At 48.6% G+C, this 13,044-nt stretch overlaps 1 protein-coding gene across 2 annotated transcripts in view; it reads right to left on the bottom strand.

Annotated features, from left to right (window-relative positions):
* Positions 1-10,190, bottom strand: part of NOL4 (nucleolar protein 4) — a 223,304-nt gene extending 213,114 nt beyond the window's left edge. For both annotated transcript variants that reach the window (XM_008148318.3, XM_008148319.3), the window contains exon 1: positions 9,729-10,190. In XM_008148318.3, coding sequence (XP_008146540.2) covers positions 9,729-9,989 — 261 coding nt within the window. In that variant the 5' untranslated portion in view covers positions 9,990-10,190. The remainder of the gene's footprint in view (positions 1-9,728) is intronic.
* Between the last annotated feature and the right edge of the window lie 2,854 nt (positions 10,191-13,044).

Below are 13,044 nucleotides of genomic sequence, written 5' to 3'. Positions count from 1 at the left end.
TCTGCAACATAAACCACTGAGAGACATCTCTCCTCTACGTCTAAGAAGACCTAAATCGTGACATACCTGCTTAAACACTTTCAGTAGCTGCCACTCCCTACAGAATGAAGTCCAAACTTTTGAACATGGCAGAAAAGAGTTTGCATCATTTTTTTTCCCCAGCCTAATTTTCCAACCTCGTTTCCCACTGTACCCTACACGTCAGCTCTTAACTGGGCACCTTTCCCTGAATAGGCCTTGGATGAAATCTCTTCCCTCGAACCAACACCAAGTGCATTAGTTCTCTTGTGGATGTCACAGGTTGGAATGGCTTAGATCTCACTTCAATATTGTGCAGGCGAAGAACGGAGGAACCCCTTGTAATAGAGGAGGTCATATTTAGCTGAAGTGTAAGGTCTTAACCACAGTGCTCTGCTGTGAAGCAATATTTCACTATGGATTAGAAGACTTGTCTCCAAATTCGTATATGTATACCCCAAAGAGTATACGAGATGGCCTACTGCAGGCATCCTCAAACTACGGCCCGCGGGCCACATGCGGGTGTTTTTGCCGTTTTGTTTTTTTAATTCAAAATAAGCTATGTGCAGTGTGCATAGGAATTTGTTCATAGTTTTCTTTAAACTATAGTCCGGCCCTCTAACGGTCTGAGGGACAGTGAACTGCCGCCTGTTTAAAGAGTTTGAGGACCCCTGGCCTATTGAATAAGCAAATACAAAAATGTATATTTTAATATCATCCCTAAATATTTATTCATCCATTTTAACTTTATTTTTATTGTCGACACTATTACAGATGTCCCTATTTTCCCCTGCCTCTACCCATCCCTTACCCCCACTTCCCTCTACCATCACCTCACTGTTGTCTGTGGCTATGAGTTATGCATGTATGTTCCTTGGCTAATCCCTTTGCCTTCTTTCATCCAGTCCCACTCCCCCCCCCACCCCCCACTCTGACAGCTGTCAGTCTGTTCTGAGTATCCATGCCTCTGGTTCTATTTTGTTCATCAGTTTTTTTGTTCATTAGTTTCCACGTATAAGTGAGATCGTATGGAATGTGTCTTTCTCTGACTGGCTTATTTCACTTAGCATAATAATCTCCAGGTTCATCCATGCTATTGCAAAGGGTAAGAGTTTACCTAGTTAAGTTGTACTTTATGAAAAAAAAGGCAAATGAAAAATATTTTCAATTGCAGACAGATCTCAAAGAATAGAACACATGAAACATTCCTGAGATTTTTTTTTTAAATCAGTAATGACAGTCTATCAAGTAATGAATCAAATCAACGATTCAGAAGGAAGGAAACCCAGGCCAAAGAATGGATAAGCATTGAAATTAAGACAAAGGAAAAATAATTGTAAGAACTAAATTATATACTATAACATAAATACAAAAATACTTGACAGTAAAAACAATTATAATATACTAGAGGCCCGGTGCACGGACTCGTGCACCAGTGGGGTCCCTCTCTGGCCGGCTGGACCCAATAGGCCCAGATCGGGACTGGGCGAGCCTGGCTGGACATGCCCTGGAGCCCTCCTGCTGTCCCTCCCTGCCTGATCATGCACCGGTGGGGTCCCTCATCCTGGCCTGCGGGGATTGGCTGAAATCAGCCCAGTGCACGGATTCATCTAGGGTGTGTCCAGCCAGTCTCGCCCAGTCCTGATTGGCCAGATCCCAGCAGAAAGCTAACCTACCGGTTGGAGCATTTGCTCTGGATGTTTTATTTACTTCTGCCCCTTGGTAGTCAGTGCGCGCCACAGCTACTGGTCGAATGATTGCTTAGGCTTTTATATATAGAGAGATACTATGATATAATAAATATAATAAAAACAATGAAATATAAAACAATCATACTATAATAAATGTAATACAATATAAATAGGAAGTAACAAGGAGGTAGAAAGTGAAATAGGCTTGTTCCTCATCTACCATAGGAGAAAGTCAATGATATGTATAACATTGAAATGTATAGGTAAAAATAATTCCATCTCTTAATCTTTTCCATTAACTTCAGAAATAAATACCCCTGGGAAGAAGTATTTTTCTATTAGCAATTTTTTGAATTTCATGTCTCTCTTTTGTTACATTTTGTTAATATTTTTATTCTTCTTACTTAAATTAGCATCTAATTATCAACCAGGTTTGGAAAATTATTTCTGCCTGTCCATATTAATCATTATATCAATTGTTATATCTAATACTTTGGTATAAATCTTTAGAGAGACATCTATAATAATACTCATAGTTAGTTAATGGTGGTTATATCTAGGTGGGCAATTTAGTATGACTTTTCAACTTTATTTCCTTTTCACTTAGATTTTTTATATAATGGGAATATACCGGTTTTACAAAGTCATTTTTATTTTATAAAAATGAAGTAGGCAGGAAAAAATAGCTGAATAATACATATACACACACACACACACACACACACACACACACACATATATATAGTATTTTAACTCTTTGTTACCATGTTTTGAGTTTATAACATATACCCAATTTTCATTATATCATGGTGTTCTTGATTTCTTAATAATATTTGAAAGAGTATCTATGTTTTAACATTTATTATGTGCTAGGTTTATGCTATATGCTTATGAATTATAATTATTTATTCTTATTCAAAGCCAGTTAGATAAATATTATTATTGACATTCACAAAGAGAAACTGCATCTTTAAGAAACTTCCCCTAACTCCTAGCTCCAGTAAATATCAAATCTAGGATTTAAATCTTGTTCTAAAATCTATACCCTGCCATCTATGTGTCCAAAGTATATTTTATCTTGTTATCCCAGTATTATGAAAATGAATGTAATCTAAAACGTATTAGAGTCACTTTCATATCTCCTGGTTAGATATCAAGAGTCTTAGCAAATACAACAGCTATTAGGGAAAAGTCTCTATGCTCTCTACACAGGATTGAAGTTCTTAGAACTTCTGCTGCCACATCCTTGTATCTGCTTTTTCATCTTTCCTTTATCCTATGCAGAAAGTCTAGACCAGTGATGGGCAACCTTTTGAGCTTGGTGTGTCAAACTTCGCCAAAAAACTGAGCATAACTCGGGTAGTGTGTCACTTTGAGGAAAAAACTAACTCCAAGACTCTAGTCGCAAATGTTTCATCCTCAGGAGCAGCAAATGTTTCATCCTCGGCATGCGGCTGCGTGTCATCAGAAATGGCTACGCGTGTCAGTGCTGACACGCGTGTCATAGGTTTGCCATCACTGGTCTAAACTTTTAAGGATACTTAAAAGTTGAATCTTAGCTGGCACAAGAGGTTTAGAAACAATATATATGAGTGCTGAATCTTGCCCCTCATCCTACTGTGGTTACTAGTAAGACAAGGAACCAATGGAAAAGTCAAGAATTGGTATCAGCCCTGGCCAGTATGACTCAGTGGATAGAGCATCAGCCTGTGGACTGAAGAGTCCCAGGTTCGATTCTGGTCAGGGCACATGTCTGGGTTGGGGGCTCAATCCCCAGTAGGGGCCATGCAGGAGGCAGCCAATGATTCTCTCTCATTACTGATGTTTCTCTCTCTCCCTCTCCTTTTCTCTCTCAAATCAATAAAAATATATTTTAAAAGAGAATTGATGTTATAGAAAATAAGTGTGGGGTAGTCTTCATATACTAGAGGACTGGTGCATGAATTCGTGCATGAGTGGGATTCCTCAGCCTGGCTGGCAATCAGGGCCAATTGGGAGGCCAGCTGGCCGGGGGAGGGACCATGGGAGGTTGGCCGGCTGGCTGGGGGGGAAGGACCATGGGAGGTTGTCTGGTTTGACCCCCCCATCAGGGCCATGGGAGGGCCAGCCTGGGGGAGGAACCACGGGAGGTTGGCCAGCCAGGCCCCCAATCAAGGCTGATGGGGGGGCCGGCCGGCTGAGGGAAGGGACCACAGGAGGTTGGCCGGCCAAAGGAGGTTGGCTGTGGGAGTGCACTGACCGCCAGGTGGCAGCTCCTGCCTTGAGCGTCTGCCCCCTGGTGGTCAGTGCATATCATGGCAACTGGGCAACTGGTCGTTTGGTCGTTCAGTTGCTTAGGCTTTTATATAGATTCGTGCACTCTCGGGGGAGGGGCCCCTCAGCCTGGACTGTGCCCTCTCGCAGTCTGGGAGCCCCTCGGGGGATGTCCGACTGATGGCTTAGGCCCGTTCCCCATGGGGAGTGGGCCTAAGTCATCAATCAGACATCCTTAGCGCTGCCGTGGAGGCGGGAGAGGCTCCCGCCACTGCTGCTGTGCTTGCCAACCATGAACCCAGCTTCTGGCTGAGCGGTGCTCCCCCTGTGGGAGCACACTGACCACCAGGGGGCAGCTCCTGCATTGATCGTCTGCCCCTCTGGTGGTCAGTGCACATCATTGTGACCAGTCATTCTGCCATTCGGTTGATTTGCATATTAGCCTTTCATTATATAAGATAGATTAATAGGGTCTGATTTCCTCCTTATATTCAGGTGAGTTATATCTACAAGCCTCTTGACCCCTAATTCTCATGCCTGCCTGCCAGAAGCCAATTCCAGCATGTCATAATTACAAGAGTTTCATCAAAAGGTTGATGAAACTTGGGGACTCAACAAGGGCTGAGTCACATATGCAATCACCTGTTAGAATGGCTGAAAGGCACTTCCCCCAAACCTGAATAGGATGAGTGTTTGCTGCCAGACAGCTCAGAGCTTCTCAATCGACATGTTATTGCCTCCTGTTGGCCAAACACCTGAATAGCCGTAGCCTATTCCCCAATCTGACAATGTTTCTGTACCCTACCCTTTGAAGTGTATTATCTCCACCTTGCCTTAGGACAAATTGTGTTAATAAAAAGCAAGTGTCCTGAGACAAGGAGAACTTTAGCTCCTTTAGCTGAAGCTCCTCTGACCCCCAATGCCTTTCAAAATTATCTTTCGTCTTTGGACTCTTACTTAATCTATGCACAGCCTTTCTCCAGATTGCTGAACACTTCTTAATGCTGGAACAAGAACCCCGGCACATGCCAAACTGGTCTCTAGTAAAGGTACCCACTATTCCCTGAGAGCCTTACATAGGCGCTGTGCTAGGGACTTGCCATTCACAATTTATTCCTCAGTGCAACTCATAAGGGGCCACTAAAGTCAACTAATAACCTACATTGCTGAGATTCGTACGGGAATCTTTTGACTCCAAAGACCTAGTCTATGTAGGGAATGTCTCTAAACACTTTAAATGCAGAGAAAAATGCATCAGTTATCAATAGCAATGCCCACTGTGAACGTTATCAGGGGATAAGCAAAATTTCCCTTATGTCTCAGTGACTACAATTGTGATTTGTCTCTGTCATAGATACAACGTCTCCTAATACATAGCTAGTGCTGCTCCTCAGCTCTGTTTTCTGGAAGTTCTATAGGATCCAGATCAAGGCCTAATATATGTGCTATATGCCTTAGGCATGAAGTTAGGCCAGGTAGGATGTATACAGACTCTGTATGAGGCATTATTTCCTTCCATCTGATGTAGCCTCAAGAATTTATAACCCAAAACAGAGAAAATGAAACAAACAAAAAGCCAGTAACTGTACATGAAACAGTCCATGAATATTTATTCTAATTACTGTACAGTAACAATTAGTAGCATGCACAGCAAGAACAATGTGAAATCTACGGCTACATGATTGCAGAACTGAATAAATCAGCCTTTTTAAATGGCATACTACAGATAAGGCATTTTCCTTTCTGGATAAAAAATTCATTTCATGTTCCCCAGTGGAATAAATAGAAGGGAAAAATACATGAAAGGCAAAAATTAGATGCAAGTGTCTGTCCCTACACACACAGGTCACGAAAAGCATCACTCACGTTACCTGATTTTACGGTTTGGATATTCATTAGCCTGTTGGAGTAAGATTGGAAAACAAATAAAAATGCGAGTTCACCAAATTTCCTATTGCTCTATACAGTGTAGGGGGCTTTTTACAAATACACTATAATGCGTGAGTCACACGACTAATGGAAAGCCTTAATGAGTTTTCTGGTGATTTTCCAAATTTACTTTTCATAATATCAAGTGGTATAATGTGTTTTGGTAGTTTAAATTGTGTGCTGTTTCAACTAATTGCTGCCAGAAAAACAAAAAAATGTCCATCAAGACAAAAAGTTGCTAAAAACAAACTAAACTAGAACTCTTAACTTTGTAAACTAGAGTAACCATAGTAATGCTAATTTAAAATGATCACTGATTGCTCTAGCTGGTTTGGCTTAGTGGACAGAGTATCGGCCTGTGGACTGAGAGGTCCCAGGTTCGATTCGGTCAAGGGCATGTACCTTGGTTGCGGGCACATCCCCAGTAGGAGGTGTGCAGGAGGCAGCTGATTGATGTTTCTCTCTCATCGATGTTTCTAACTCTCTATCCCTCTCCCTTCCTCTCTGTAAAAAAAAAATCAATAAAATATACTTAAAAAATAAATAAAATAAAATAAAATAAAATGATCACTGATTAAACATTTTTTGGAACCAGTGTCAGAAACTTGCTATATCTTTTACAGAACTATTACAAGTTAGTTATTCAGCATGCCATTCTTCTAAATTCCTGACACCTTTAGTGAAAGAACATGTAAAAATAAAAGTGGTAGTATGGGAAAAAACCTAGATGCCATGCTCCACAAGCTGCGTGTGTGTGTGTGTGTGTGTGTGTGTGTACACGTGTGCGCCTGCGTGCACACTCAAACAGGTCCCACCTAGGCCTAAAATGGCTGAGTTGCAGGATGCTGTTGCTTGGTGACCAATCAGTATCTCCTCAGCCACAAAGTAATCTAAACAGTGAGAGATATGTCCTCTCAGCGTTAGCCACGGCCAGGACAAATATTAAAGGGCATTTTTATTTTTTCCAGTATTCTACGTATTTTTTATTTTAAGCCAATTGACACTTGCTTGATGTTATCATCGGTTAAATATGAGCTTTAGAAGAAAGCATATTCTCAACGCTACCTCTAAATTCTTTGGGTAAAATAAGAGGTAGAGCCTAGCTTCTTTTGGATTGAAAGATATTGTTTCAATTAACTGTGTGTGGGGTGTCTGCTCTCTCCTAGTACAGCCAACCTCCCAGTTGCTATCAGTCTCCCTTTCTTTCATTAAACACAAGTAGTTAATTAGCCACAGCCTGTCCTCTCCCCTTCTCTCTCTCCCTTTTCTCAGCAGTAATGATGTCTAATTACCAACAGCAACCTCAGGTGCAAATCTCTCTCACTGACAGCAAGCCAGCTTCAAGGAGCTGGAATGAGTCTCAGTCTACTTAAAATACTATTCAAATACAGCATTTTACTTCAACCCATGTATGCCTTTGAAGGAAAAGAAAATATGGTTTCTGATTCTCTGGTGATTGCACTCCGGCTGTTAAAAAAATCAAGGTATTTCTAAGGAGGAAATAATTTGAGATGTGGGGAAACACTGGCTAAAAAGGGACCATTTTTTTTTTTAACTTGTTGAAATGACGATTGGCTGTCTCTCAGAGAAGGAGGAGCCTATGATTCTGTCTGGAGCAGCATAAAAATTTCATAAAGAGCAACAGAAGAGTCATGAATTAAACACCTCTTCAACATTTCAAAACAGGCTTGAATGAAGAGCAGGGCTTTTAAATACTCCATGGAAACTGTTAATCAAGAATATCAATTGATGGATTACATTTTCTCCCATAAATATGTGGAATCTTTACTGAAAAGAGAAAAAAAAATGTTTTCTTCATTCGTAACCCAGGAGTTGTTACGCTATATTAGGTGTATTAGCAGTAATTCTTTAACAACTCTGCATTAATTTTCGAATGAAAAATGTGTGTATCTGAGTATAAGAATGCTGGTTTGAATTACTGGCATCCATGTGTATCTCAGTGCCTCGGTAACCATTACAGAATTTCTATTATTTAGAATGTTTAATTAATGTCTTATACATAGTGGATATAACCAAATTTATGCAAGTATAAACTTACTGGACCAGGGGAAGCTATCAGCAGGTAACATGAAAAGAATTAAAAACAAACTTCCCAGCTAGCAATGTTTTAAAAAACATATACAATATTATTAAATCATATTTAGGTAAATAGATCTTAAACAATTATTTTATTCACTTAATTACCTCAATATTGCCCAAAGGAAAATACAGTCTGATGCTCTGAATTCCAATTCTGTCCAACAATAATTTGTTGTTTTTTTAAATCGGGTTCTTAATGCTCCTCCTAATACAAATTAATCAAAACACTTCATTGGCTACAACAGACTTCGGGCTCATCCAGCTGTAAATGATCCTCAGTTTTAATCCACGGCCCTCTCCCCCTCATTGTTCAGTGAGACAAGACAGTAATCTCAGCATTTTCTTTAGCAACGCCACACGTTAAAGCAAGCTGCATTTACAGATGACTTCCTGGAAACTTCCAACAACAACATTAAAAAACAACAACAACACAGCAGAACTTTGCTGTGTCTCCCTTCACCTTCATTTCCACTTCTCGTATAAATTCCAAAACAAATACACTTCCCTCAGATATCTACACCCAACCTCGGGAAGCCACCAATCCTTTTCCAAAGAGTCCTCCAAGAGCCCCTGGGAAAACCTTTCCTGTGCCTCTTTCCAATGTAACATGCGCCGTTGGAGAGGGAAGAATGGCTCTGCACGCCCCTCCTTTCCAGCGCCCGCCAGGAAGGCTGCAGGGAACCGTTACGTCCGGAGGGAGGACGGGCAGCCACGCTCCCGCAGCCCCAAAGCCGGGCAGAAACGCACCGGAGCCAGACCCCCGCCCCCGCCCTCCTCCGGGCCGGTACCCACCGTGGCGCGATGGAGAGCGAGGTCTCGGGGATCTGATCTGAGATCCTACCGGTTCCCATCTTCTCTCAAAGGAAACCGCCGCCGCCGCTCCCGGCCGCCCGGCCAGGCGGACCCCCTGGGCGCCCCGCGCCGGCGCCCTGCAGCGCCCGGGCCCAGCGCGGCGCGGCCCCGAGGCTAGTGCCATCCCCGGAGGAGGCACCACCGCCAGCCCCGTCTGCGGGCGCCCCGGCCCATCTCTCTTTGTGGCTCAGCGCGCAGCGGCGCCTTTATTTGTGGAAGGGGACGCGGGGCAGGGGTGGGGGCGGGGAGGCGTGATCCCAGAACCGCATCCACCATCTAAGCGGTCCGGGCTGGATCTCCGGGGGCCACCGCGGCGACCGGACCGCCGCGCGCCTCCCGGGCGGCTCCGTGACCACAAAGCCTGGCCGTGTCGGGGAGGGGACCCGCGGGCACGACTAGCGCCACACTCGGGCTGTGTACCAATAAGGAGACACCGCAGCCTATCGATCAGCATCGTCTGCGCTGAGCGCGCGCGGCTGGGGCTCCGGCGCGGCCTGCACGCGCGGCGGCGAAGGCGGACACGCGCCAGGCGCCCGGCGGGACCCGGGACAATGGCCCCGCACCGGGGGCGCGGGACGCCGCCCGAGCCCGGGCCGGAGGCAGGAGGCGCCGGCAGCGCGGCCCGCAGCGGGGGCGCACGCGAGGCGCGGGCGGCGGGCTCGGAGCGGCGCTGCCGCTTTAAAATAAAGGACCACAAAGCCTCCGCGCGGGGTGGGGGGGGGGGGACCCGCCTGGCTGCTGAGAGTGGGGGCGACTTGGGGAGGGGGTTGCGGGGGGAGGGGGCACACGAGCCAACGGTGGCTCACGGCGCCCCCCTCCCCCCCGCGCCCCCTCCCCGCAGGGCGGCCGCCGCAGACAAACAACCGCGGCGGGCGCGGCACTCACCGTGGTCTTGACCGGCACGTAGAGCACCGGCTTGGCGCCGCCGCCCGCGCGCACCTCCTCGGGCTGGCCCAGCTGGAAGCCCTTGGACTTCACCCAGAATTTAAATTTCGCGTTGTCCGTGGAGCTGGACTCGGAGCCGTGGAGGAGCTGCACGATCCGCTCGTATTTTTTCCGGGTCACCGTCTTGGTCTTGCCCGAGTCGCCGTAAGTCCGGAGGCACCAGTCCTGGAACTGGCGGTACATGTCGCGCTCGCTCTCCATGCTCCCCGCGCCCGCCGGGCGGCCGCCCGAGGCTCCCCGCGCGCTTCGCACCTGTTCACCCCGGGCTCATGAAAAAGGCGGCCCCCGCCACGATGCGGGCACACGAGGTCCCGGCCGCCGCCGCCGCCGCCGGAGCCCGTCTCGGGGCGGGGAAGGGCGGAGGGTCCGGCCAGGCACCCGTGATCAGTGCCCCGTGCGGCCAAGTCTCCTCCGGTCCGTCGGCAACGGCGGCGATGGCCGGCTCGGACGCTCTCCTCCTCCGCGATGGGTCTAAAATTGTGCGACTAGGACCATCCCACCAGCATCGAGCCGGAGGAGCTGGGTTTTGAATAATTAAAATCTCATTCCTTGGTTGATTACAAATCCCGATATTGACTTCAGGTGGTCCCTCCTCGCCTGGCCTCGCCTCGCCCCTGGGCTGCGTCCTGGGCTGCGTCCTGGGCTGGGCAGGTGCGCGCAGCGCCGCCTCCCCGCGTGCGCCCCTGAAGCCTGGGCCCCGCGGGCCGGGAGGAGGGCTGCGCCTCCGGAGAACAGCCGCCCGGCCTGGCGCCTCGGAGCTCGGAGCCCCCGGCCGCCCTTCCTCCGGGGCCCGGTTCCGCCTCGGCCTCCCCTGCGTGGGGCGCTGAGACACTAGGAGGAGAGAAAGTTCTTACCTGTCGTGTGGGTAAGCCTATCAAATCCTGCTGCACAGGACATTTTTAAAAGGTATTTTTGAAGCGGCTTAAAATACCATTTCTTCCGAGGCATTGAGGCTGAATGCCAGCCCCCATATAGGTTCCGGGAGGTAAGTCCCAGAATTGGCAAAAGGCATCCGTGGAGACGGGGCCGTCGCTCCACGGCGGGGAGAGTGGGGCCCCGCACAGGTCTCCGCTTCGGGGAGGTGCGGGCAGACGGAGGCAGGCCGCTGGGTGGAGGCAGGGCGCCCCGCGGGTGCCGGGTCCTCAGACAGGACTCCCGTGGCGCCAGCGGACCCGGGCACAGGCCGAGGAGGACGTCTGTGATGCAGATGCTTGAAGCCCTGCGCGTGGAAATGAGATCTACCGAGAAATCACCCCCCCCCCCCCTTGCTTGGTTACAGTTTGCAGTTCACACAGGAGGTTTCGGGCGTCTGTGTCCCCTCTGCCACGTCATGGGCACCCCTCCACCGCTCAGAGGAGCCAAATGTGAGTTCCTGGGCACGAGCTTCTCACGCAGATGCAACCAGCGGCTCCTCCACGCAGGATCGCCATCGTCCGCCAAAGGGCCGGGAGTGGGGGAGTCCCCGTCCTCCGCGCTCCGCGATTGCGGCCGCTCCTCTTTATTCTACTCTCGGCGGAGGCCCGCGCCCGTCCCGGGAGGCGGCGGTGCCCGGCGGGCGGCCCGGTGCCCGGCGCCCGGCGCGCGTCCCAGCCCACCTTCGCCCCTGGTCGTCGTGTCCGGAACGAAAGCCCCGAATGGGAACGCCGTGTGTGTGCCCCCTGCGCCGCAGCCGGTCCCGGCGCTCGCGAAATGGTCAGTAGCTCCTGCTCGGCCAGGCGGAGGGTGTGCGTGCGTGAGAGCGAGGGGGTGCGGGGCGCGGGGGGGCGCGCGTCCCTGGGAAGGTCTCCGGCGGCGGGAGCCGGGACTGACAGCCCGGGCAGAGCGCGAGCAGCTCCGCACACACGAAACCTCTCGCCTCTCCCCTCACCCGCACCCCTCCCGCTCCCCTCCGCTCCCGCCCCCACCTCCCCGGCCCTCTCCAAGCGCGCTGATTGGTCAACGGGACAAAAGTTTCTGTGGAGACGGCTGGGCGCTGACGTCACGGGCAGAATTGTCCCATTTAGGGATCCCGGGGGCAGGGCGCGCGCCGCAGGCTGCAGGTTCGCGGCGGGCGGAGGCAGCCGGGGCCGGGCGGCAGCCAGGTGGCGGAAAGGAGCACTCAGCATCCAGGTGGGGGGACGACTCCAGCAGGGTTTCCATGGAGATTCCTCTGGGTCTAGCCTAAAAACGGCAGATCAGCTGACACCATTAGCTCAGGACCTAATTACTGCTTATTGGAGCAACAAATGAGGGAGAGGGCCAGCTGCAAAGGAAGAGTTTTTATCCACCACCCCCCCCCCCCCGCCCCTCTGGAGTCCCGGGTGAATTCTCATTAACTCGCAAGACTCCTGCAACAACAGCTCCTCTTCTCTGGAGGCCACCCTGACTGCTTTGATTCTTCTTATTTCCTCCTTTTGTATCCACATTAAAATGTTAACATAAATCCGTTGTCCTGAGTCCTTGAATTTCCCCCCAATAAGTAGGAGACCAATAGAGCTCAGAGAGCACACGTGGGCTAGAAGACACAATTGTATCTAATAATCTCATCCAAGTGTGCGGGGGAGTCACTGTGAACGACGTGTGGACTTGGGTACTTATCTGTAGGCCTTTTAAGAATGTGGTTTCTTAAACACATAAATATTTGGAACAAGCAGTTGAACAGAAGGATCTTTTGCATCACCTCAGTGTGGTGTACCTCACAAGAACAGCTCTGCTAAAAGTTTTCCTTGTGGCATCAGAGATAGAGAATGCGTCCAAGCGGGGAGATCTAGACTTTGTTTATTGTATGTGGTTGCGTGGTTCCTGCAAGATTCAGGAAGCAGAGTTAGTCCTAGGGTGGCCGTTCATTCAAGAGTACGCTGTGGTTCTGTCAAGTTTACTTTCTCTTGTGGTGATCTAAACTTAACTCACGGTTTCCCAATTCCTTTTGGTAGCCTTGTGTCTGAAAAGTCATCTCATCTCCTCGAAGTCTTAGCCAAGTACTTTCAGACCCATGAAGCCTTCCTTCCGTGGCTACTCACGTTAAAACCATGTCTTTAAACTCCTCTGCACACTGTCTTGCAAACATTTTGAACCTTGTCTCATAGTGAGACATGCACTTTAATTGACATACAGCACATCAGCACATTTGTCCCCAAAAAAGGTTATGAAAAAATATTTTATTACATGCAATACACACGGAGATTTGCCATTTGTTCCCATTTATTATTATTACTCTGATGTAAAGTGTGGTCCCAATCCTGTACGTTTATTTTATGATTCAACAAAAGATGACTGC

This window comes from Eptesicus fuscus, chromosome 12 (assembly GCF_027574615.1).
Source record: "Eptesicus fuscus isolate TK198812 chromosome 12, DD_ASM_mEF_20220401, whole genome shotgun sequence".
In the NCBI taxonomy this organism is placed as follows: Eukaryota; Metazoa; Chordata; class Mammalia; order Chiroptera; family Vespertilionidae; genus Eptesicus; species Eptesicus fuscus.
The sequence above is the reverse complement of the archived record's forward strand: the minus strand, read 5'-3'. Positions and strand labels throughout refer to the sequence as shown.